This window comes from Pelmatolapia mariae, linkage group LG2 (genome assembly GCF_036321145.2).
Source record: "Pelmatolapia mariae isolate MD_Pm_ZW linkage group LG2, Pm_UMD_F_2, whole genome shotgun sequence".
Taxonomy (NCBI): Eukaryota; Metazoa; Chordata; class Actinopteri; order Cichliformes; family Cichlidae; genus Pelmatolapia; species Pelmatolapia mariae.
The window spans coordinates 25,128,067-25,155,119 of record NC_086228.1 but is presented as its reverse complement, the minus strand read 5'-3'; the positions used below and the strand labels follow the sequence as shown (position 1 = coordinate 25,155,119).

General features: G+C 41.0%; 1 protein-coding gene across 5 annotated transcripts in view; it reads left to right on the top strand.

Moving 5' to 3' along the window:
* The window catches only part of mid2 (midline 2), a 151,865-nt gene that overhangs the window by 45,949 nt on the left and 78,863 nt on the right, over positions 1–27,053 (top strand). For 2 of the 5 annotated variants that reach the window (XM_063496582.1, XM_063496548.1), the window contains exons 1-2: positions 7,184–7,450; positions 25,893–26,770. In XM_063496582.1, coding sequence (XP_063352652.1) covers positions 25,949–26,770 — 822 coding nt within the window. In that variant the 5' untranslated portion in view covers positions 7,184–7,450; positions 25,893–25,948. Of the gene's footprint in view, positions 1–7,183; positions 7,451–7,566; positions 7,684–25,892; positions 26,771–27,053 lie in introns of those variants that run through there. The other 3 variants (XM_063496557.1, XM_063496572.1, XM_063496566.1) reach the window with 2 other exon arrangements.

Genomic DNA, 27,053 nt, shown 5'->3' with positions numbered 1-27,053 from the left:
ACCGCTACGGCTTACAAAAAGATAGTTGTCGGGTACTGTGATTAACATTATATTTTTTGAATGTAGTTTTTTTCTATTTTTAGCTTTAAATACTATTTTTGTTAAATATAGTGGACAATTAATGGCAGTAAAACCCCTTGCTTTTGGCTTTAATGTTCATTTCACACAGAAAGAGGGCTTTTTTAGTTCAGTCACCTCCTATAATGTATATATGGGCTTTTTATTTCATGCTACAGTCTTTTTCAATCAGACATGTTTTACTTTTGGCTCAAATGGTTATGCCTGTTGATCCTACAGTGTAGTCCAAAAGCTCCTGAATGCATCTGAATTCTGCATTCTGTACAACAATATCTAATATATTAGAAATGCATTAGTGGCTAGTTAAGCACTATAATTATAACAAATAGTTGTAAGTGGCCATAACCAACTATTTAACTATTTAAAATAAATAGTAGATAATAAAATAGTCATTGCAAATTTTATACAGTAAACACTACTTTTTTCTACTCAGTAGTATCTCTTTGATTTCATCAACTGAAGATGAACTGTGTATCATGTGAATCACTAATGGGCTAATGCTCGACTAAAAGAGCGTGTCAAGAATGTGCTAGTTTGCTTTTCACTCAATCTATGTTGTTTGCAAGAAAGTCGTATTCACTCCTAAGTTTGCTGTCTGTCCAGGAACAGCCTGTATTCCACTCCAAATTGTCTTGGTGTGGAGCCAGAGGCTAAAGACACACATGTACACACAGCTGCTGCAATTCAAGCGACACAGCATTATATTTTAGTGAGTGGTCAGTATGCTTTCATTTTACTTTACACAGCTAGCTCGCATCTAGTCTGCTCATAACAGCTGTAGTTCAGACGGGTGAAATCTGCAATATTTACATCAAATGAAATCCAGGAGGTAGTGCTCCTGGAACGTAATTACGTTAAGTCAGCATATCTACTTTCAATGGATGTGATTTGGCAGCACTTGTAGAGGCAGTAAACAATATCCATTAACATTTGGCTAAATCACCAGAAGAATTATATACAGTGTTTAACTGGGAGGTTCATGCTCTCTCCTCCACAAATATAAAGTGCTGACATTTGAAACCCAAAACAACTCCAACTCTCTAATTGAAAGGTTTTTACATTTCTTAAGGAAAAACAGCATCCTTGGCGATAGCCCTGTGAAGGTGAAGACTGAATATTTTCAGCCTGCCTCTATTAGTAAAAAGTATCAGATATGAGATGGCGTGACTAATGGAAAGCTGATGGCGCAATTCTACACCCAGCAACTGATTTGTTTACACCCTCTGAGTATTTATTGATCTGTTTATGCTGGTCTGATTTTTAAGTTGGCGATAGGATGTCCAGAAGAAACCATTTTTAACTTGAGTTATGAGGTTAGTGTTGCCATAGTATTGCAAGAGAACTGATGCATTTGTTGTCAAGTGAAAGAGAATTTCCTGAAAATATTCACAGTACTATACTATACCTCACTAGGCTTAGAGTGGGGAATTGTAATCAACCAAGTAATGATTACAATTCAATAACTGCTATGGCTACTGCGCAGTGTGTATATTTATACACCCCCAACAGAAAGAAATTCATGTGGGCACAGAATGCTAATAACACTGCATCACTCTCTAGAGTTGTCTGCACTGGGACAAAGATTCCCATGTTCTGAAGGGAACAAAGGTTTTTATGTCTCTGTGAGTGAGTGTTTCTCCTGATCACTTCATGTTGCTGCAGTACACAGACAGGCTGGTGCTGTACAATAAGTCCCTGATGAGCTGTGGTGCTGGGAGTGGAAAAAGGAAGAGAAGAGCTGATGCATTTCCTCTGGACACACACTGTTTGAGGGTGTTGCTGATTTGTCATGCAAGTGTGCACTTCGAAGTGTGTGCATGTAACTGATGCACATGCGTACACCAATACATCCACATAGACACACGCGCACACACCACAGGCATTGTTAAATTCAACTGCTGATGGTAACTTGATATGTAATAAGTCCCATGCATGGGCCAGGGCAGCACAATAGTGAGGCCAAGTCTCCAGTGGCTGGTGTGTTTACTGTCCAAGGCAGCCTCAGTCATCTAGCCTGCCCTTATTCTGTCACTGGCACTTTGTTTTTCATACAAATTTTCATTTTCTGAGAAAATCCGCTCTATTCAAATTAAACACTGCTTTATTTAAGTTTTTTCCATTCAAGTACTTGGTATTTAATATATTTATGAGGCATTTGGGCCTTTTTTTTAGATAGGATATTGTAAAGCAGCCAGGAAAATGGGGAGAGATGGTGGTTGGTCAAAGGGACCCGGGCCACTGCAATGAGGACCATAGCCATAGGTGCTCCACATCAACATTCATTTCTAGTATTTGAGTCATTTTCATTTTACTGTTTTATTTCAGAATCATATCCAGTAAAGTTATCAATAACTTCCCTCCTATATGTAAGCAAACTCAGAACCCACATGTGGATGGTAGGTGGAGGTGGGGCTGTTATATGAATAGCAGTCAGTAGCATCTAGTGATTTTTACATAAAGGCAAGCAGAGACCATGCATCAAAGAGATAAACTGAACCAGATGTCTTGTATTCCTATATGCTGACACCCTCTCTGCATCTTGTAGCACTCTCCCCGGACACATTCACCTTACTGCACACACGTTCCTGGCAGGTTCACTCTTTACAGGGGGACTAAAAATACGAATGAAAACTTACGGCGTATTATCAAAACAACTGGTAATTCAGTCAACAAGTTATTTTTCATAGATGCCAATCTGATGATGGCAGAACCTGCACTTGTCTGTTCAACTTGCCTTTTTTATTAAACCAGACATGGTAGACGTTGATGATCGCTCTCTCCATTTAAGGCTTTCATTGCTAATGTGCTAAAGGGGTTATTAAATGTTTCTTCATGGGACAATTTCTTCTACATCACTTATGTTAGCCAATGTGGATAGTAAGAAAAGCTTACTTCTTGATTAATCACAGTATAGTTCAGTGATTTACTTGCTACTGTTTTGTGCAATGATGCACCGATTATAGCAGTGAAAGCAGAGCCAGAGACAACTTGTCTAGTATGCTGGTGACCGGTCAGTCTTCTGCCTAAAACCATCCACATTTTGCATGCAAACAGCTAAAGATAAACATAAATATTTTGCCTCTCAACTAGAAAAGTTCCAGCTTTTGTTAATGGGGCACAGACACATCCATAAAAATGACAAAAACTATAAAGTCTAATGGCTCGGAGTCAAGCTAGCTTCAGGAGGCAATAACTGTGGCCATAAGATGGAAGTAATTTAAAGGATGGATGCAAACAGACAACATGAAATGCTTTAGGGAAGAAACCTTTATTTGAGATGTAAGGCAACAAATCTCTTTCACTTTGGTTGGTTTTAAATGATGTCTGTTTTTAAATTTCACGAGGAAAGTACTGCTGCCTTGCTTGCCCCGATGGAACGCCATTCATAGCAGTTATAGAGGTGGCTGCAGCACATGGGAGACCAAATGTGACTATGTACTAAAAACTTCTAATCATAAAGGTGCAACAATAAGCATCAAAGAGAATGTGTTCTGACTGCAATAGCAACCTCAAGCTATCTATATTTGGTGAAGGACTAGGGGTTGTATATTTGCTGATACAGTTTCCGTAATCACATGGGAGTGTGGTATAATAGCAAGTGAGGCTCAGTGGCTCATGGAAAAACAAGAAAATGGCTTGTAACAAAATATCAATAACAATCCCCTGACCAGTCACAGCACACGAGAAAAGAGCTGCTTTACACACACTCTAAGTAACTGTACATTAGTGCTTTCCAGCCCACAAATTGCTGAGTTCATTTAGAGTACTCAGTGCTAAAGCTGCCTTCTGTGCAGATGACTGCCACTCACACAAAATTTAGATGTCTACGTGGTCAGTGAGCAAAGACAGCACTGACGGGTGCCTGGGGCTGGATCCAGGCTTAGTCTGTGCAGTCAATCAGCCAACTATTCTGTCAGGCTCAAAGGGTAAAAGACCTATTAAAATCCAAAATACCTCTGCTGGGAATTAAACTAATATTCACTTGTAGCTGTCTCTAACCACGTGCTCAAGAAAGAGTTTTTTTTTTCTTTTTTTTCTTTTTTTAAAAGAATTTCAAATATACCCATACAGGGGATTTAGATAAGGGTGAAAAGGAATTATGCAATAATCACATTTATAAAAGTAAATAGAATCTTTTTCCCAGAAGCGCAGGTGTCTGTTGGAGTAGGGGTGGGGATGGTTGGGAGGTTCAGGTTGGCATGTGTGCATCAGTGACCTCATATCAACCTTACAGTCCTTATAGCAAGAACAGGCCTATAACTGATATCGTCTGACAGACTGTACAGAAACTATAACCAGATCTGATCCGTGGTGACAATCCTATGCTCTAAATATGGCCGCATGCAGAAAAAAGCTTTCTTTAAGTGGACTCGCTTGTGTATTACGGTCAAATTCTGTGTCAGAAAGGCGGTGTTTAACTACACTGAAGGAGGCAGTATTATGGATATGAGTAATACATATGCATTGACTGGTCCTTTTAATATTTTAACTAAAAGGGGATTCATTTACATTTTAAAGGAATAATATACACACTCTAATGATATTATCAGAAGGTGGGAGAATATTAAACTAGCTTCCATACTCTAGCCATGGTCTAATCTGATTTGCTCAGATAGTCTGCTCAAACTACAGTAAGCTAGCTCAACAGCTTAAGTTGAATATGAGCTTTCCAACTAGCTTATCGTTTATAGCCTAGTGGGGTTTTTTTTTTTAAATAAAATTTAGTAAAAAAAAAACAAAAAACTTTTTTGAATACTAAATCAATTTACCTTCAGTAATGAAACAATATGGAGTCTCTGGCTCAGTTTTGATCTGTTTTTCTCCATAACTTTCTACCATTTGTGTTCTCTAAATGACAAAAAAGAGGAAAAGTCATTGACACTATCAATAGAAACCCCATGAAATGTTATATAGTCTATATCTGATATTAGTCTGGAGTTATTAGACCTAATGGTACAAGTTAAAACATATATTATTCACTGCCTGAGTTACTAAAGCAGAGAAATATAAAACTATATACACCGCTGTAGATGAACACAGGGAGGTAAAGCATCCCCGGATGACACTGAAGAGTGACTGCTCTGCCCCTGACTGCCCAAACTCAATTTGACTTGTGCTTTTACACTGTTTCCCAATCATAACAAAATCTGATGACTTTCTTTGTATTCATGATATACCATATTAATTTACTGACTTTCTGTTTTAAATAATGCTGTTACTCCTTGCTTGCTTTAAATTTTAAAAATCTGAATTTAAATCCAACTGGTTGGGTCATTAAAAAGCTTTATGCTATCTCTTTTATCAAACTAAATACCATTTGACTTGTTTGTCCGGAAACACCACCTTGACACCACAGTGACAATCCAGTATCTTGTTGAAAATCAAGCCAAGATAGACGGATAGACTCTGCCTTATAGTGCAGAGCACATGAGCTGAATGACACTCGCAGGCCAGACGCGGACACAAGGACAGGCTTTGGGGCAGGCTGTTATTAAGACAAGAAAAGGCTGGACATCTGTGTTTGTAGATATAGTTAATGTAGACAGACGGGTAGCAAACCTGCTCTTAGACGCATTGTGGTATCACTTGTTGACAGTCAGAGAACACACCTGCTTGTCAGGCCACACCTTGTCCGATACTGTTTACCGAAAGCAGCCTTCCTGCTGTGTAAAGCCACAGATTTTTCCCTGTACTGTTAATCTGGAAGACAGCTGTTACATGTTTTTTCCTATTTCAGAAATCTGACTGTAAGACTTGAATCTTAGTTGCTTCTTACTTAGCTTCATGCTTCCTTTGATAACAGTTGGAAAAAAATGTTGGTAAAGTCGTAATCATTAATCAGATGAGAAACAGTTGCAGTGGCAGAAGTAACTTTGCAAAGCACTGCATCCTTTGCATGTAGTGTCTCTCTCTCTCGCGTTCTCTTTTGTAAAGCACCGAATAACATTTACATCAGTATTACATTATTCTGTTTTCGCCTGTGCCTGTCATTATAGGGCAACCTCAGTGTGTGTGGACACAATGCAGAGAGCAGCACACAGGAAAGAAATGGTATTACAAGCAGTGTTAGGTCAGACAGGTGCAGGACATAGCTGGCAGAGGGAAGCAACCACATAGGAGAGAGCAGCCTGCTGGAAAGGTCTGCAGAACCTCTTAACCTCTGCATTGTTTCCAAGCCCACAGACACACACATCAAAGCAGCACAACACACACCTGCAGGCACAGACAGCACACCCACTTCTTTGGAACAAAGTTAGAGCAATAGTCTGGCATATTTTTGGCATGTGCTTCTCCCTTGTGTATGATGTAGAAATATGAAAGCAATGCTGCAATAACAATATGGGATATATACAATTAAGCACGAGACACACAGCATGATGCAGGAGTATTACTCACGTTATAACACTGGCGTTTCTTGGGGTGGCCTCACACACACACACACACACACACACACACACACACACACACACACACACACAATCTTGTAATTAATCCAGGAAATTAATGTGTGATACATCCATTTTCACGAACCACTTTTGCTCAACTTAAAATCTATGAATATTCTAATTGCTGCCTTTGGGCCTTTTTGCAGTCGAACTTGCCGCTACTTATTGATAACAATGAAGGATGCGCGATATTTAATATCTGGGGTCTGCTTTTATTACTCGGTGTTGCATCATTTTCAAGAATATAAAAAAAATGAAGCGCGATTGTGGGCATTAATTCAGTTGTCGTGCAGGCTGGAAATAAAAATGCCATCATTTGTCACGGCATTACCCGTGTATGACCTGATTATCTGACCCACTGTTACTGGTCAGGTAAGCTTGCTTCTTGAATCGACAGTTTGTTGCCCACTCGAGCTTTGATCTGATTATCCAATAAAATGTGTAAAACTGTGACGCGTGGTCTGCCGTTGGAGCGCACACTCAGTTAGTTATTAGACGTGTTACTACTGGTGCCCAGAGCTGTTCAGTTTAACGCACTGAAGCCTCTATCTGCTGCCTTTCGCTTTTTGTATTGTTCGAGTAGGAGGAGCCGCTTTCCTGTGATTGTCTGCCTCCCTCCCATCTCTCTTTCTCTCTCTCTCTCTGTCTCGCTCTCTTTCCCTCTCTCATTTTTCCAAAGTTGAATATTCCAATTGCCTGGGAGCTCTCGCCAGCGGAGCGGTGCAGCCCACTGACTGAAAGGCACCGGACTGGTGTTTTTGCTTTGCGCCGCGCTGTGCGCTTTGTGGAACAGACGTGAAGGAGTACTCTTCAATACCCCGGCTCGGCTCATCCCCTCCCTGTCCACCCTTCTGTGTTTCTTCCGAATTCGTTTCGGGGCTTCTCTCAAGATGACAGAAGAAAAGAGAAGTGGGCATGTAAAGCTGGTAGGTGTCTGAAACCCCTCCCCTCCGCGCTCAGAGGTGTCTGACTCGGTCTATCTGTGTGGGGGTTCAGGTTTGTGGGAACGCTCAGACAAGCCGGGGGAGAAAGAAGCGCCCGGAAATAGAAACGGGAACCGGTGGTGCTTTTCCCAACCATCTATGGGATTTTTCTTTACGCGTTTGTGTAAGCTTTCTCTTGAATGGAACCGAGTCATACGCGCACGAACATGTCTGAGGTAGGCTGCTGGTAATAATGCTCAAACTTAGACATTAGTGCTGGGACAGGTTTTCTCAGAAGCTTCCACGTCCGTGTGTCCCCATCTGATAATATAATGTACGTGCAGATTTGTGTATGTGGCAGGTTAAGGCAACAGCAGTGTATGCACTCATTGGTGGTCTAACATTAGATTAAAACGGCATTTTTTGCTTACGAGGGTAATTTAGGGGGAAAGATGGGTAAATAAAGCATTTACGTAGTGTGCTCCAAAGTGCCTCTAACTCCCATCAGAGCTTAAGATAACCGAGCTTTAGTTTGGATACCCCTGCTGCGCATATGATGGCATACTGTTTATTAGAGTGATTCAGCTTCAGAGAGTCTTGTGTTATGGCTATGTTTATTTAAAGGGTTTTATAGGCTCATTCCGCGAGCTGTAGTGTATCCATGAAACACAGACGCTCGAGATGTTTGCAGTTTATCTTGTACCGGGGTGAATGATAGACTATAAACAAGGGGTCCTTATTGCATCCTCATGCTTTTCAGGGCAATAGAGATTCATCCAAGCGAGAAACATCAACCTGATTTGTTTTGAAAATTTTGTGGAACTCCAGCAGCAGTTTCTGGTAACCAATAATGAACCTGATTGAAATAAGTTTTTTCCCCTATTTTAAATGCCATTTTTGTAGCACTCTCGCTAAGAGAACATTTTTAACATTAATAGAATTTCTTTTCTTTTTTAAATCTCTATACTGATTGAAATATGTGTGCTACACTTACACAAATGAAGCCTTTACTTTTTCATTTTAACTAAATCCAATCTCTGCCACCGAGTAGCACTGAAGGGAACTTGTGCCCCAAAATTAATAGCCCAACAAACTGGGATGAAATACACAGACAATATTGTGTTTAAGTGTCGCTACATATCGTTCATCTCACGCAGTGCTGAATGCCAAACATTATCCTGGACTTCTAATAATCCTGCTGAGCTCAGCTGACAGCATGAGGAAATGTGCTTCTTGTTAGGCTGCTGAAGTGTTTTGCAGCACTAACAAGTAACTGCTGTTATGTGATAGGTGCCTGTCAGGTCATACGTCTGTAGTAGTTTGCGTCGTTTTTCTTCAACCTTTACTCGAATCAGTCCCTCCGTGCTGAATCTCAAATCCTGCTTTCCAGATTGCTACTCTCTGCCTCTCCACTCACCCTCTCTGTGCCTATGCCAGCAGTTTGCGTGAAGCAAAACCACAATAGGGTGGACTAAAAGCTGAAACCCAATCAGGCTTTTGCAATTCCTCTAGCAGAAGTTCTCCCAGTTCTTTTTTTTTTCTCTTAAACCCTTGGCGCTGACTGTCTCCTGCCATTAGACAACATGGCTCATCAGACTGATTACACATCAGCATACTCATGTACGCTTCCATCTCAAACAGACAAGAATGCAGTTAATGCTCCTGGCTGCTAGTTACACTCTCAAATGCCATGTGTTCACTTTCCTGACTGATTTTCTATCTTTAGGATTGTTTTCCTGTTTCTCACTTTATCACCCTCCCCCTCTTCCTTCCTCCCTTCCCTTCTTATTATTTTTCTCCCCTTCTAACTCTTTCTATCTCAGAGAAAAAGTGGGTGTTGTTCCCTGTCGGTACGGGAACCTACATTACAAAGCTCACTGTTATGCCTGCTTTACTTTCTATCAGCTTCTTTTGCTTAGGCTGTTGTGTATACATTTCTCTCTATTCACTGTGGGCAGCCAAAAGAATTAAAAGAAAGGTGGTAGATTTAAAGAAGCATTGTTGTCCAGTGATGCATGTTGTAAGATTGAATTTAATGGATCAAGGGAGATGCAGCTAGCATGATTCATTCAACAAGGTTTAATGGATTAGGTCGTGTAACGGTCATGCCTTGGATTTAAAAAGGCCCGACATTGCTGCTGCCAAAAAATATGGACAATATTGGTACCGGAGCCACCCCTGCAATGCTGAGGGTTAGTTCACTTAATGTAAGAATAAAGCAGTAGACATGTTTCTCTTTGTTCTTACTTCCTAATGTGCTGAATTTCTAAAATACTTCTGATTGTCCTCTGGCCATTTTTTCATTTCATTTCAAGTGATTTGTGAGTTATATGGTATTTCTTTAAAGTTACTAAAGCTGTAAAAATCATTGGAGACCAGATTTGTGTTCATCAGTTTAGAATGAGCCCTGTTAGGTCTCCTTTGATTTTAGAGATTGCAGCAGTTGCATGTCAAGCACAGATCACCTTGATCAGATTTTGAAGTAGCCCACCTGTTAATCTGAAGTTGGTATAGCTGCCAGTAATATACCTTAAAGCACATAACTTCATCTGAGCTACATGACAGACAGTAAGTGGTAGCTTGTACCATTTTGTGCGTCTGCACAGAGGTGGCCAGCTTTGTGCAGTCGAGGGATATACGGAGTGAAGCCATGCATCTGAACTTGGGATGTTTTAAAATCCCCTCTGCTCTTTTGTTCCCTTCAGCGTTCCAGCTTTCTGCAACAAATCTAGAACACAGCATTTCCACTAATTCTCTAAAACAGTTCAAATGAATCATCTTAGCGAGCAGACATGGCCCGCTTAATAAACTGTGTGCTCCTGAGTTTCTACCTTCAGCTGTGTTGTTTTTGCACATATGCGCAGTAAATGAGCTGAGAAAACAGTTTTGTATTGGCAAATGTTGGGCCTAATGTAGAGGCAGACAAGGTTTAGGTTTAAATAGCCTGCTATATATTTCAGTTATTGCTTTACGATTTTTTAAAGGTCTTTTTGCGTGTTCATTTTGCACTAGTAATAACACCCTAGAGGATATGCTTTTGTGATGGGTGCAAAAGTGATGGGTTGGTAGCACTGAAGTAAGCATAATCACAGCATCAAATGCACTTCAGGGTGCCATTAACAAAACCACAGGAATCTGCAACAAGCACCTATGTTAAATGGAAAGTGTCAAAACAGGTGAACTAGCAGGGCCTGCTGCCCACTGTTTTAGAAGAGAAGCATGCTGTTGATCGTTGTATATCAAATGATAACAAAAAAAGATGTGTGTTGCAAAGAATTTCTAGTTCTTTCTTTGCCTCTCTCCCACTGTACAGCTGTTCAGTTTCTTCACATTATTCATATTGGTCAAAGGCCAGATAAATCTTGTGGAAAAATTACTCACTTGTGTAGTTGTAGCTACAGTGAGGGCGATGGGGATTGAAATTAACCATGCATATGTGAAGGTGGTGGTAATTAGTTGTAAAGAGTAGAGGGACCGAGTGAGACTAAAAGATTGCCAAGTCTGACTGCGGATCATTCATTAAAGAAAATAGTTTCTGTGTGATATAGCATTGATCTGCGGATTAAATCTTGGAGTTGAGACCTACATCGCGTGGATGGATGTATGGTGTGACAGATTGCCTCCTGTCTTTGTCTCCAGACTCCTTTGATCTCTTCATTGCACTGAGTGCAATGAAGGTCCCTGCCAAGAGAGGCATAGCTTGTCTCCCAGATATATTTGCTCTGCATGTAGATCAGCAAAGAGTACTCATGCATGGCACCCCATTGCTTAACTTTCTTCTCCCGGCCAAAATGCCGTTTTATTCTTATGCTAGCATGAAAGTCCTGCGGCGCCATCTGGGTCCTCTACTATAGTTTTGTTAACGTTATATCTTAACACAGGCAGAGGAGCTTCTGTATTGCAGTGCTAGCACGGGGGAAAAAAGCCTTGACAATCTAAAACAGTGCACTGTGCTGTTGAAACAAAAATGACTATATAGAAGGTTACATAATCACAAAATTGTGGCTACAAGTGTTGGGCACACTTCTGTAAAGTGCTGAATTGTGTGATTGTGTGCTGCTGTTCAGTGCACCACTCCACTGTCTTCATTTTGTTAACTCTGGTCTGGCAAGCATCAGTATATATGCTGTGGTGGGAGGCATCATAGACGTTAATTAGTTTGCATTCAAGAACCCATCAGAGCTTCAGTTCAAATATATTGTCCATCCTTATCATTATGTGAGCTCCAGCCCATACTTTACTGACTCGTCCAACCTCCAAGCGTTTCATTTATAACAGAGCCTTAGTGGATGATTTACAGACTAATATCTCAGAGCTAACAGACTGAGCTTACGAGCTTTTGAGTTAAACTTGAAAATATGAGCAAAACAAGTCTTGAGTGGTGAGAGAACTTAAACCTCTGGCTGCTTGCACATGTAAACATGTATTGTGCCAAATTCTATATGCAGTATGTAACATGATGTGCCAAGTCCTGTCTTTATATTCCTCCTTCTGCTGGCAATGTCCATGCTTGTATTTTTTTTCTGTCTCTGTGTCACTTAACAGGAATGCAAACCTTTTCAACTAACACTAATGACATTCTGATATAAGCAAGTGCTGTATTTATACATTACAGATAGTAATATCTGCACCATATAGTTGCATGGTGGTGCAGACTAAACAAAACAAGGGTGGGACTGTGACCTGTTGTGTTGACCTGATCTGTGTGTAAGAACACCAGATCAAAACTGGAAAAGGAGAGCTCAGCTGAGCACAGCTGAGGAGGAGGCGGCCAATTTTCATCCACACTAGTTAACAGTCAGCTGCCTATGTTGGTACAGATGTTTCCTATGATCTCACCTGCTGGCACCAGGATCCAGAATCTGGGCCCAGTTCTGACGTCATGCTGTCCACCCAAGAGGCCTGTCTATTGGGTAAAGTGTTCCACACCTCCTGTCTGTTGGAAGCAGAAACTATGGACATTGTGAAGGTGTAGACTTCTGCCCGGGGAATGACATGAGCTGGGGGGAGTTAAAAGTCATATGTGAACAAAGTGCCTTGAAGATTTTCTGGGTCTTTTTTTCTGTTATAGTAGATTATGGAAGATATTTGTTACTAGATACTAGTTCTTGAAAGTTCTTCTGGTTTTCTTTTGATTTTTTTTTAACTTTACAGCAACTGTTTCAGGTGTCATTGCATTGGAAGTTGTTTTCTTCAAAATTTCAAACTGTTCCAATTGTTCTGGAAACTTGTAACACAAATCCTTGCGCTCTTCACTTCGTGGCCATTTAACTCAGGTGTGTTGCTTGCAATAATGAACAATATAATCTCAGCAGCACAAGCCCGGATGCAGCTGTGATAAAAATAGAGGGATTGGAAATGGAAATGCAGGCGGAGAGAGGGAATAACTATAAAGAGAAAGATCAAGAAGGTAGGTGTAAACAGGAGGAGGCGTGAAAAAAGATTTTTGAGCCGCGAGGTTATTTGGGGGTTTCTGGGGAGGGTTCGTAGCTGTACAGATCAAAGAGCAAAGACAAAAAGTTAAGGGGGTTAGAGGAGGGAGGAAAAAAACTCGACTGACTCATGCACTCACATATAGACACATACATAATTCTATCATACACAGTGATCCGCCCAGCAGGTGCTTTTAAGGAACACCCTCCTACTTAAACGAGTTCTTTTCCTCTCTTGCTGGCTGATCTTTAGGAATGATTGATGCTCTTTAGAACCTCTGCAAGAGATTATCTGTCACTGTTTGCAGGGAAGGGTTTATTTACAAACTGCTAGTTACTTAGAACATAAAGCTGCTTCACTGCAGTTGAACATTTTATCTACAGCCAGCATAATTATAAGTGGGAATTTTATTTGACTGATTTTTAAGTGTCCTGGCCATAGGTTCAGTTCCGTGTTGGTATAGCAGTGGCTATTGTTAACTTTCCCAATTATTTTGTGTGGTTTTGCAGTGCCCTGGGGACTGGCTATTTTTAAAATGCCGGCAAAGCTATTGTTTAACGAAATACCTATTGATCTGTGTCAGCTCTGCTCGTGGGGCCACACTGAGGAGGGAATGTTGTTTTGTTTTCACAAACTAGTTACTCGGAATGCTTTAGAGCACTAACTCCATCTTAGCTCAGGCAAGTCCAACCAACAGGAAAGACGAGGCTCATTTCTATTTATTATAATTGATAGTACAGACTTTTATAGAGTCTGACCTAATGTTTTTAAATGTGTTCTGGCACAGCAGATGTGTTTGTATTTTTATAATAAAGCTATTTAAGATCTCATTTTTGCAAAATCTGCACAGTATTAGAGCCTGATCAATGTAGAACTTTTAAGACCATTACTATATTTGGCAGTATAAAAATCTGATGCATATCTTTTTTTTTTTTCTTTGAGAAACACAAAGCATTTCTTACGTGTCAGTATTTATTTCCTTGTTTACGCTCTGCCAGGATGCTCGGATTGCGCTGTTTGTAGCATTCCAGGAGCAACGGGGAAGTTGCAGGTTGCCCTTTGTTAGAAAAACTGTTCAATGTCAACACCCATAGCGAGATTGAAGGGTGTTTTTTCCATGTCTTTTTTTTTTTAACATTTTCTTTTATCTGTCATTATAAATGGAGATACTTACAAAATAGCTAATGTCGGCCGTTAATATTGGACCAGTGATAAATCAGTCGGCCTCCGTAGTTAGTGAGCCATTAGTCTCGCCAGGAGTTCGACTAAGGTTTCATTAAAAACGCGGAAGGGTAAAGTGGAGGTAAATGTGAGATTTGAGTGCTTTCACACATTCCTGAACATCCGTTTTCTTTCTGTGAGATCAGGACGGAATCTCAGTGTTAGTATTTTCCTTTTTGCGAGCAAAGTTGACTGCTTAAGTTTGAGAGTGACTACTCTGCACTGTGAATGAGTTTGCAATGATTATATGTTGCATATCATTGCAACATCATTGTTGGTACTCCTGCAATCAGCAAGCTCAGATCTGCCTTTTGACAGTTGTGCTGTGATATACACATTGGCAGCCTACAACACTTCCCATAAATATTTCACAAGAGATTAAGGAAACTAAATTTATCAAACGGCTGTCAGGGCTCATTCATTGTGCTATCAATCAGCATGTCTTTTCACCCTTAACAATAATAAGATTTCCCATCTTGAGAATGAACAAATGATCACTTATCAGTGATAAATAGAGCTAATCAAACAAATAGAGCTATAAGCTGCTGACATTTCAACGCATGGAGCATGCTGAGCCAATCGAATGGCAGCCAAGGAAAACAATGGCTCATATTCACCTCCCCCTCGAAGGAAATGCCAAACATTACAGTGCTGTATAAATAGAAGCTTCTGACTTTGTAGAGCGTGATAGAGGACAGGAACCCCCTCCCTGGGGTCACCGTCATGGCAAGGTCTCCCACCTCTCCTCCCTTCTCCATTCTCCGTCTTTATTGCTCTTTTTGTTTTCATTCTGAGTGAGTGATTTATTTTTGTTCTGATTTCTTTTGACCTCACTGTGGGGTGTTTTTTTTTTTTGTTTTTTTTTTTGTTTTTTTTGTTTCATATTTTTTGGTTTACTTCTGTAGTTCATATTTCTTTCTCCCTCACACCCAGCAACCATGAATAACTGAACATCCTAGTAACACTTTACAGACACCTCCTGGTTTATTAATGAGACCATCTACTACAGTAGAACTGGCAAATGGCCCTCCAGGATGCATTATGTTTTGGGGGAATGTACGGACTTTGAACTAAAGTGACCCACGCAGTCTATTCTCACTGCAATTCAGTTTAACGGTCATGAAAAGCTTCCCGTTTGCATTTAGATAAATGCAGCTTATGCACATCTGGGAAAACAGGGCCCTCCAAAGTGCAGCGTGCAGTGTCGCATTAAAGGTGGCACTTCTTTCTGTACAGAGGAAACAGAAAAAAATCAAATCATTCTATTTGCCATTTCACACTGTTTTTTCCATCCACCTAACTGAGACCGGAGGAAGGAAGGAAGAAAGGAAGAAAGAAAGAAAGAAAGAAAGAAAGAAAGAAAGAGTGATCCTTAAAACAAGGTTAGTTGCTCTGTCTGTAAGTGATGGGGTTACAGATGATTCAGCTGAGATAACTCCAACAGGTCTTCAATCTGTACTGCCTTTTGAATCAGGCGTATAAATTTATTTCCTTCTGTTTGCAGGCTCCACAAACAGCCTGAAAGACCGAACACCAGCTGCTGGTCTCGGCAGATTTAGGAAACTGCATGCACATGTGGCAACACATAACCACAAGGACACACGCATTCACCAGAAAGGCATTTTGTGTTTGGAGCTTTGTGTTTCTGTATCTCAGTCTTATCATGACGCACTGCCAGAATCTGTAGCTGTAGCTGCAAGGGTATAGTTTGTTCTCCTCCTGAAAAATGTTGGTTTTTATCTTGCAAAATTACTACTTTGAAGAGGAGAGCAGCTCCAACTGTGATTTTCAAGTAGTCAAATCCATTGTAGTTCAATAGGACAGCGTATTAGTATTATTTTTTTCCCCTTAGAGCGATTTCTTAAGAACAAAAGCTGTCATATAAGCTGTCAAGACTTATTGACCTGGGTATCTGACAACTAGAATCAATAACACCAGCACGGATAACATCATTTACTGGTATAGCTTGACAAGATGTTGATAAAGTGGCCGGCACCTTACGGATCACTTATCCTTCTCATTTAGAGCACAAATAGCACGCGCTTTAAGCTGTCAGCTGTTTTCACAATGGGAAAACTTTTCACAAATATATCGTCAATCTTCATACAGAGGCCTATTGTTTTCTTGACAGTTTTTCCAGTCTCATATAGGTATACAGGGGCCAAGAATGCAATTTCCAGCATAAAAGATCCTCTTTTCAGAAGCTCAGAGTGTCGCTTATGTGGTGCGTAGATTGCTTTTTCACACGATGTGAAGTAAATTACCATATTTATAGAAAATTCCAGTAAAAGGTAAGCCATTAACTTGGCACTGTGCTGTTGCGCACATATATACACACACAGAGTCAAATAAAAATATAGAAAAATTGAAGAAGAATTGGTGTCAAGTGTCAGCGGAGGCAAGTTTGTTTGCTTTCCAGCAGACAAACTTGGAAGAACAATAGATTTCCTTGGATTCTGCATTGTGTGCCTATGAATCATTCACTCGTTTTGCGTCATTTTCGCTTCACGAATGCATGTATGGGGCATTGTTTCACTCCAAAATATTCATTATTGTGGATTGCTGGTAAGTCCTAAAAGATAAAACAGAACCATTCGCAGTGTTTCCAGGGAACTGGCTTTGAAAATGTTACCTAAGAAGAAAGTATATTTCAGAATTTAAAACTTTTGTTTTTTAAAGTAAGGTAGGGAGAAGAGGGTACTGAAACTAAATAAAACAGTGAGGATAAGACAGACCAGCTTCTTACCTCATGAGCCTGATTGTCAAGGTCAGTCGTTAACAACATAAACACTTGCGAGTGGATTGAACCCTGCTTACTTATTATATTTCTGCTTTTGTTGACTGTTAGTGGCATCTCTGTTCCCTCTCTCTATTTCTTCTTTGCTCTCACCACATGCCGCTGCGTCTAAATATCTAATAAGCCGTTCTGCCAACTTCTGATCCTTGGGTTTGTTCTCACCTGGGCAAATGCACATGAATAATGGAAGCAGCATGAAGAGAGGCAGGGGCCTGGTTGCTCCAGTGTTGTGTTGAGGCCTGATAAGGCTCTCTACCACAGCAAAAGAGCCTCGGAGAGCTGATGAGACGACGTCTGACACTATTAACTTTATTACCCACAGGCTGCCAAGCTGTAACAGGCAGAAGTATTAAGCAGAGAGTTAAGGATAGGAGGTGTGCTCTATTCACTGTCACAACTCTGTGAAAATCTCATTTCAGTCTGCTTTCATGTATAAATACATTAAACCAATTAGCAAGTCTGGCTCAGGCTTGGACTTAACAAGAGTTGATTGTTTATTTTATTTTCAGTGTCTTGCATCAGTAAATGTCCTTCACACAATAGAGCTCTCATCAGCACCGCTGACAGCAAAACAAATATGGTAATGAAAATGAGTGCTGCTGAAACATGTGCACCCAGGGCAGTCAACATTAACCAGCATTTTACCATATGGATAAAACAAACACTGACACTTCAGTGTAGCATCTGATTGACAAAGTACACCACGTTAGAGGACAGATGGTGTAGTAGTGGCCTATTCCAGAATACAGGTGTTTTTGCCCCATCTAGGACTCTTGTCTGGTTAGGCTTAGGTCAAAAAACTTACCGATTGGGTTTAGGAAAAGATTATGTTTTGGATTAAAATGCAAACTTGTTTTAGCTTCTTCAATAGCACTATAACAAATTCCTCGGCTGTGACAACACCAGCAAAGAACATTTGACTGTGGTATCACTGTGTCTTCCTAACATTATGGGACTATTCTAGTCCGTCAAAGTACCCTGTACATTACAATTTAACGATGCGTGTTTTAGGCTCTACCGATTCCCCTGTCCTACAGCTAGCTTGATAAAAGTGTATAAGAACAGGAAATCAAAAATAACAGTTAAATTGCATTAAAAAACATACCGCATTTTCACCTTTTAGCCCTATTTCTTCCTCTTCTACACACAAAGACATGCTGTGTTGACAAACAAATGTTCTATATCTACAGTACATGTTATTAGTATATGCTGTTGTTACTAATAACAAATTATACCAATGTCTGCAACTTAATTTGGATGCCATTAAGCACATTAATAACTAAGCCTAAACACCATTTTTCAATGCTACCGGCTTAATTTATGCTGAAATGCTGGCACTATTATGACTTATTCCATAAAGTATTAATAATGAGTTTCCACAAGATCCGCTGAGGGTTAGTGAGGTGAACTGTGATAACCTCTTTTCTGAGTCCCAGGCATATTTTCTCAAACAAAGGACTAACATTGGTAAACTGGGAATGGGAAAAGTTAACTGGCAGCGAGCTACTGCCCTTACTGGTGCCCTGTGCAGGCTGAATTTGAGGCCTGTCAGGCGCTTGATAAGCAATTAAAGTGATTCAAATAAAAAATATTGGTTTTGCATTTGAGCCAAATTTTGAGATTAAAATAATTGCTGTGTAGTATTCACTTTGTGGATGTAGGCTCCTTGCTGAAAACATTTACCAGTCTGCAATGGATAGACCCACGGAGAAGTGACGTAGATTTATTTTGAAACTAGTTCTGGAGTCGTTGCTGTCTCAGCTGTAGCAGTGAGGGGGTTAAGTTTAAGTCCAACTGTACTGAATGTGAAATGGAAACACCAGCTTGGCTGGATTACTGTTTACATTCTATGAATAGGAATCACATGTTTGATGAAACCGGCCTGCTCTGAGGTCTGCTGCAGAGAGGAAAAAGCAGGAATGAAAGGGAGGAATAGAGAGGAAAAACTGAGCCTGTGGAGGTGGGCGGAAGAGTGAGAGTCAGAGGAAGAAGGGATGAAAACATGATAAAAATGAAGGCTGGACTTGATGGTCTAAACATTTATTATTATCCCAAGAAGAAGGAGCTCTCTGAAGCACATGGCATGTGTTGCTTGATCCCACTTATATAATCATATGTACAGTTTTGGTGTGTTCAGGTCAACTTGAGGGCTCTTACATTTGGAGCTGCTGTATTTCCTTTTTCTAAAATAATGAATAAGTCTCTTGATTTCTGGCACAAGTCATCAGTAACCGGTCGTGACATGTGTCTTATGCGTGGGGTATTTTTTAACCTTGTTAAAATTAATTGCCCACTAAAATGTCAGCATTTCAGTCCACTAATGCAACTGAATTCCACTGAATCCACTCAAACAAAGTCCTGTTTCTTTTTGGTTTAAATGCTTAGCTGAGGTGATTATGGTAAATGCCATGGGAAGGGCCTGAGAGTTGTGTTTGCTAACACTGCCACTAATGAAAGCAGTCATACAGCCGTGTTATGTTGGGTTGCTGTTTTCCATCCTGCTAATTTGTGCACCCTCGCCAAAGTGTGTGGGGCTTTGTGATTTAGCACCGCGCAAACAGGCCAGCCATTCTCTGTAAAAACACGCGTGTTGGCTCCAGGCGTGACATTTGGTTACGCCGTAAAAGTCATGAATGAAATGTCCTTGTTGACGTGAGAAAGGCACTATGCAGAGCCAGAGAGAGAGAGTGAGATCAAGCTTCCACCTTGTTGTGCCACATTTAAGCAATTTTCCTGCTCCATAAAAATTTCAGGCTTCATTTTCCTTCCAAAACTAAAGTATAATTTTCTTGGATGGACTGAATCACACAAAAAACAGATTATTTATCATCTAGCTGCATTAAAATGCCATAAAAGGCACTAATACCACAAACACAGGTGAAAGGTCCAGGTCATCGAGTCAGATTAGCCGAGCTGATGCCGAGAATGCCGTGTCGAAGGCACCCACCTGTCTGTCAAAGCAGCCACACACGATAATATATAACTCTAAGCCTTCTAATGCAATTCAAATGGGTAACTTATCAAACTATTCACCCTCCTCCACTTTGCAGTGAGCTTGAACTTTTCTCCCTCCTACTCTTTTTCCAAGCAGTATAAGTGATTAGCAAAAGGGTTTTGAGAACCATTTCTAATCATTAGGAACGTTTTGTGTGATGTGACAGCATTGTTGCCATGCACATGTTGTGGAGTTTTTTTTTTTCTCTTTCTCCAGCATCCCACGGGGATAAACATGCCAGTGTCTCACGGTGTGTTTTCTAAAGCCCTTCCAAAAGGAAGACCGCTGAACCCCTGGTGTTGTTGTTTACTGCTGTCTTGCTCTCTGGAGCCTCAAACCTCAACCATGTGATTTTTCTGCTCCGCTTCCTTTTGCTGTGATAAGCCTGTGATCGACAGCCTCTGGTGATAGATAGATTCAAGGGACACTTATAGTACAGAGAGTAGCGGGAGTGCAGGTGGGGGATTGTGTGGGGGTGTGCGGGTTTTGTAAACACTGTCAATCTGACAATGAAAAGTGGCGATTCACTGCAGATTGTCACAGTGTGTCAGTTGCATCAGTGAAAGCAGCTTGCACTGGAGTAGGAACCGAGAGCTAGAAGAGCATCTTATTACGTTTTTATATATATATATATATATATATATATATATATATATATATATATATATATATATATATATATATATATATATATGTTTGATTGCATCTGTCATTAGCATGTTTTCTCTCCATATTTGCAAGGAGGTGACGCTCTGCTAGATTTGAATGGCACCAGAAAGTAGCGTCGTTATAAACATAATAACGACCGCTCGTCTGTGGTGTCCACATCTGTCTCTCATTCTGCTCTCATTCTCAAAGAACGTGTTTGATAGATGTCTAGCATCTGTCTCGCTCGCGCCTTTCCTTTGTGTCTTTATAAGTGCTGCAGTGGATATGCACTTTTGCCCTTAGGGGAAAGGTCTACGTGTGGAGATTGTTTTTATCTATTACCCCTTCGTTCCATCATCATCAAGTGTCCATTAAGCTCCCGTTTTGGCTCTGCAGCTGTGCTGCTACAGTTCACAGGGGAGCAATTTAGTTTTTACCAGTAAATTGTTTGTACAAGGATAATCATCTTTGTTCCGCAAGTGTCATCTCTCCATACTGATGCGTGAAACCTGCGCTTTTAAATAAACAGCCTCCTTTGTAGTTTTAGTGTAAGATTATGAAGCGACATAAAGCGAGCGTGATGTCAGTGGTTGCTATTTTGGGGCATTTCTTTCAGGTTATGTCTTCTCCCACATGAACACTGGATATAAATGCGTGGGAACAGGTTTTACGTATATGTAGATGAAAAATTCAGTCTGCCTTTAAACACATACTAAATAAAATGATCTCTTCAGGCAGATTAATGAGTCATAAATTGTGTCCATTTTTTCGTTTTCTCTTTTTCGTTCTCTTCATTAATAAAAGCTCTGCGTAAGACCAAAAGATTTTGCTACAACACGCACTGCAGTAGATCAGGATAAGTGCCTTACAGGTTTGTGCCTTTGTGCACATGTGCTTATTTGGGTTTGCGCGGTACTGTGCGTGTATGCCTGTGATATGAGTGTTTTTGTTGAAGCACTAGCTCAAGCTGTTCTCCTTCCAGATGGGACACTTCACCTTAACAAGAATGGCAGATGAAGAGAGACAACAAGACAGAGAGAGTTTGTGCTTGTAAATGTGGAGCTCTGGCTGTGTGTGCTTATGATTTTGTGGATGTGTGTGTACGTGCATTAGTGTGTGTGTGTGTGTGTGTGTGTGTGTGCGTGTGCATGCCAGCCTGTCTGCAGAGCAGCCGCCTTTACCATGAGGCTAGGAATTGAGTCCCTTAGTGACTCCCATCATAGCCAGCATTGTTTCCCCAGAGTGACATAGCTAAAGCTTAATGGGGCTGTTGATGGTGTGTTAAAGCTTGGTGTTAATTATAACACCATGCTCCGTTAAACACAGTCACATTAGCATCAGCATAAGGAACACTGCTGAGCTCTGTCCTAGGGAATAAAGTGACACTGCTGATTCAGTCAACAGTTGAATTAAATGTTGATAAAATATGCAGTTTAATGGTCATGCACTCATAGGCGATCTGATGTGCTCAATAATTGAGGGTTCAGACTCTGTTTTATGGATGTCATGGTGCTAGAATTTCAAAGTCGAAACTGATGCCCAGGAACATGTGCAATACACAATACTTTTATACCAAAAAAGGGGAAACAAATAAAAAGAATTAAGAGGCTTTTTTTAAAGTAAAAATTAGATAAGGCTGTCTGACTGATTCTGGTGGCTCGGCAGGAGATTTCATTGCTGATCAAATCAGATTTAGCGAGTGCCACTGTTTCTCTCTAGTTGCTGGTAGACCTTTCTCAGCTTTAGACTGGGAATTTAAGAGAGCACAGCACTTTTTAGATACATACAAATGTTTGTCCGGTTAAATGAAAACCATCTATTAATGTTACCGACAGGCAAGACTGATAACGTTTGCTGCTCCCACATTATCGTTATCATTTTATTACTACTTGAGCTGCTAGTGAGAGGAGGGACTGCGTGCCTGCTTGTCTGCAGCGGTGCAGTGTGAAACTGTGTATCATCTGGAGGAGGCGAAGGCAACACTGTTGGTGTCAATACTGTTGCAAATGAGTATCTAATCTGATTTGCTGTTAGTATTGATTAGTATCTGAAAACCAATTTTCTTTTGTTAGTTATTATACAGCTCTCTTGACAGATTTACATTCATAAAGCATCTTTGCAGAGTGACTTATAGTTTATTTCTGTGAGAAAGGAACCGTGCCTGTTGTGTGACTTCTCCTTAGTTTAATTTGTCAAATACTACTGATGAAAAAGGATGAAATGCAGTAACAGCTATCCTGATTGACTATATACTACTACTAATGATAATACTGATATATGATAAGACAGGAGGCAAAGTTGGAGCGGGCCGAGTAGAAGGTGTTAAGAATTTCACTGGGAGTGAGCAGGATGAACAAGATTAGAAATGAGTGTATCAGAGTGACGGCTGAGGTTGAGTAGTTTGGAGACAAAGTACAGAGGTAAGGCTGAGAGGGTTTGGACATGTGCAGAGGAGGGATAGTGGATACACTGTATGAAGGACACAGAATATGGAGGTGTCAGCCAGGAGGAAAAGGGAAAGACCTCAGAGGAGGTTCGAGGTGTAGTGAAGGAGGACAGTGTGACAGAAGTGCATGCTAGGTACATGGCGAGATGGAGGCAGATGATCTGCTGTGACTGATCATCTGTGCGTCTGTGCAGAGCCATTTAATGAATGTTTGCACCCTGATGTTTCCTGATGTTGATTTATACCACTGAAACAGTCAGTGCAGCTGATCTGTTGCTTACCCTGTGTCTGTTCTCAGAACTAATCTGCTTTTAAATTTATTTACAACTATTCTGAATTAAGATTACTAGTAGAAAGCAGTAAAACTTGTATATTTAATATTTCTATCAAATCATAAATAAAAAGGTCAGCTGTGATTTGTAACTGGCTGTTATATATAGCGTCAAAGCTAAAGACTTATGTCTCATTTGTCATTTGATTTGCAGACTTGGGGCCAGCAACCTTCACTGCCATCAACAGGTTCTGGAAGTTGGAAATTGTCCTTGCCTCACTGCATAACCTTCTCCCTACATCCCATTTCTCTAGATATTTCCAGTAATCTACCTTTTTTGTTATCAACCTGATACGCTGGAGATAAATTTGTTCTGCTGTTGGCATGACAAAGCCAAACATTATGTTGGTGCACTCAGTGGTGCCTCGCTGCTAAACATGCTTTTTCTTTATACCAGATACAGCCGGGTGATGCGATAACAACCTCATACAGTACCTGATAAATAACAGCCAAGGTGAAATATTGGAGGAGGATATTAGGCGCATGTACACGTGTAACTACAGCATACTCACAGACTCATACCTGAAATGTATTTTCCCATACACGCTCAACTTATTCGCACACAAGCACAATGCCCATTGCCTTTTATCAGCATAATATCTGCATGATTGGCTGAGGGCAGTTATTTATTTCTTTTCCAGATAATGAATTTTGTAACAAAGCAGCTGCATGCATATAACTGCTTTCTTCATCTGAGTGCCTTTCCCAGGCACTGCAACAACTGCTTAAATCATGTTTGCTTTCAACACAGCTCAGTGTTGGGGCATTGTTTCTGGTGCCGCAGAAGAGGTGGAGACTTTCGGGAGTGCAAACGAGTTTAAGCCTTTGAGCTCCCTTTTTCAGTTTGTTTTGTTTTGTTTTTGTTTTTTTGGCTCATCTTCAGCTGTTCTGTTTTGCCGTTTCCAGAGATTAGGCATGGTTCATAATCTTACAATTCTGTAGAAATTATACTAATTGAACACTACCAAGTTAGAACTGAGTCTTTGCACATTGATGTTGTTACACGTGGGCCGGGGTGGCCACAGGTCACTCCTCGATTCAACATGCTTTGACAGGAAGCTGTGAACTTTATTTTCCCTCTGCATTCAGGCTTAACTGGTTGCATTCATAACAACAACTGATTTTAAATGCACTTAGCACAATGCATGCTTTTAGAACATGAACTTGCATCAACAACTTATTTACATTCATGGAATTGTTTCAATACAGTCTGCTTGGTTTAGTATCTCTCACGTGAGGCACTCCTACTTTTATTTGTCAAATGGGACGTATAATACTTTTTTAAGCTTTTGCAGTTTACACTGCGCCAAACCATCTATGAGGCTTTAAAAAATATTCCCCCATGTTTCAAATAACATTGTTTGAATCGACAAAGAGCCGTCAGTGCTTTAAAAAGGCTGTTTGGCAGGCTGTGCTTAAAGTCACTTTTGTCAAGTGATAGTTATTAAGCCTGGAATTCTAGGAAAAACAGCAGGCGGAATGCTCCATAGCTCAATGAAAGTACTGATAAGTGCTTATTGTCAACACTCATGAGTTTCATTCACAACACATTCTCACTTTTTTTTGCAATGTTGGAGGAAGACTAAGGTAGATCTGTCTAGATCTTACCTGGTCTCCCTTGTGATTCCTGACCTTTCTTCATAGCGTGTTTTAGAGCATCATAATTAGTTACAACCTGCAGAACACCACAGGGGGAGACGAGGGCAGTCTTTTAGGAACAACCTTGCTCAGTGAAATTGTCACTGTCGGCTTCCTGAGGTTGCATGGTTTAATGCTGCAGTTTCACGCTGCCTGCCTTGTTTCTTTTTAAGGACAGAGAGCCACGGGGGAAGAGAGGGATGGCGGTTATTAGTGATTTCTCATGTCAGTGATTTTAAGGCCACCCAGGGGAGACAGTTTGATAGGCAGGCCGCAAGGTGCTGAGATTTGAAGTGCTTGGAGAACAAGGAGGAGGATCTGAAATCAATTTTCTTGCTTAGCTGTTTTCACCGTTTGCCGCTTCGATCATGCGCTAAAAGTTAAAATTTCCTTGAAGTTGTTGCTTGATAAGTCAAGCTGATCTTACTATAAAAGCTACAAGGTGTCAAGGTGTTAAAGTCCTTCTACAAGTTTCTCTGTCCTCTGCTGCCGTACATCTGTCTCTCCTTTTCTCTGCTGTTCACTCCATTAATTTTAACCTGTTCTTTTGATTCGGTCAGCCTCTGCCTGTCTTCTCTCTTTTTATTTAGCTCTGCGAGAGGAATCACATCAAAGGTTCCATTGAGGGAAATGAGTTGTTGTGCAAGGAGAGGAGGTCATATTTACCAGTACATGGAAATGTGTGTATTAGTGGTGTTTTTGCTAAATCTGTCCAGTTCAGTCAAACTTACATGAAGCCACTCACAGCTAGCTCAGGGTAAATGGGTGAATGTGTTCTTGTGTGTATTTCTTTGTGACCTGTTAAATTAAAAAAAATGCTTTAATTGTCTGTGCTTTAGAAGTAAGATTATCTTGCCTTCACTTGCTCAAGAAGAAATATAATTCCTAATTAGAGGCCTTTTTAACTGATAATATCTTCATTTATTCTTCACATAGGTAATTGGCCAGCTTCCGTGGGATTTGATGTCACCTTTAGATTGGTTCAACTGAAGATGGAAACACTGGAGTCTGAGCTGACCTGCCCGATCTGCCTGGAGTTGTTTGAAGATCCTCTGCTCTTGCCTTGTGCCCACAGTCTGTGCTTTAACTGTGCTCACCGCATCCTGGTGTCTCACTGCTCCACCAGCAAGCCCCTCGAATCCATTTCTGCCTTTCAGTGTCCCACCTGTCGTTACGTCATCACGCTGAATCACCGCGGCCTGGAGGGCCTTAAGCGCAATGTGACGTTGCAGAACATCATTGACCGCTTTCAAAAGGCCTCCCTTAGCGGCCCCAATTCTCCCACCGAGAGCCGTCGCCTGCAGCCGCAGCGACCCTACACCGCCACCATTAGCGGTACAATAGCTGGAACGATTGGCGGCGGCGGTGGCACAAGTGGAGGCAGCGCTCGTAGCAGCCCGGCCACTTCCAGCCACTCCCACCAGCACGCCAACCACACCAATCACATCAACCACACCAACGCTAACCACAGCCCAGCTGTTGTTGCTAAAATGGATCCACGGATCAGCTGCCAGTTCTGTGAGCAGGATCCGCCACGCGAGGCCGTCAAGACTTGCGTCACATGTGAGGTATCGTACTGTGACCGCTGCCTGCGTGCAACACACCCCAACAAGAAGCCCTTCACCAGCCACCGCTTGGTGGAGCCAGTGCCAGACACCCACATCCGTGGCTTGACCTGCCTGGAGCATGAGAACGAGAAGGTCAACATGTACTGCTTGGTGGATGACCAGCTCATTTGTGCCCTCTGCAAGCTCGTGGGACGCCACAGAGAGCACCAGGTGTCCTCCCTCACTGAACGTTTTGACAAGCTCAAGGTTAGTCCTTAATAAGGTCATCACCAACAATTTCAGTGCACTGCCCCGATTTTGTGTTTTATCACTTCTGTGTTTGTGGAGTACGGTGAGTCACAACCTGCAACTGATTTGACTAAAAAATTGTGATTTACTGCTAAAGCTGTTCTCGTCTTAACACAGATGTCTCATACAACGTGCACCATTTATTATAATATATTTGTTTGCAGTTTGCTACACAATAAAATCATTAATCCGGTCACTCTTGCCTTGGGAATGGGCAATTTTGTTGACTGTGAACTTTCAC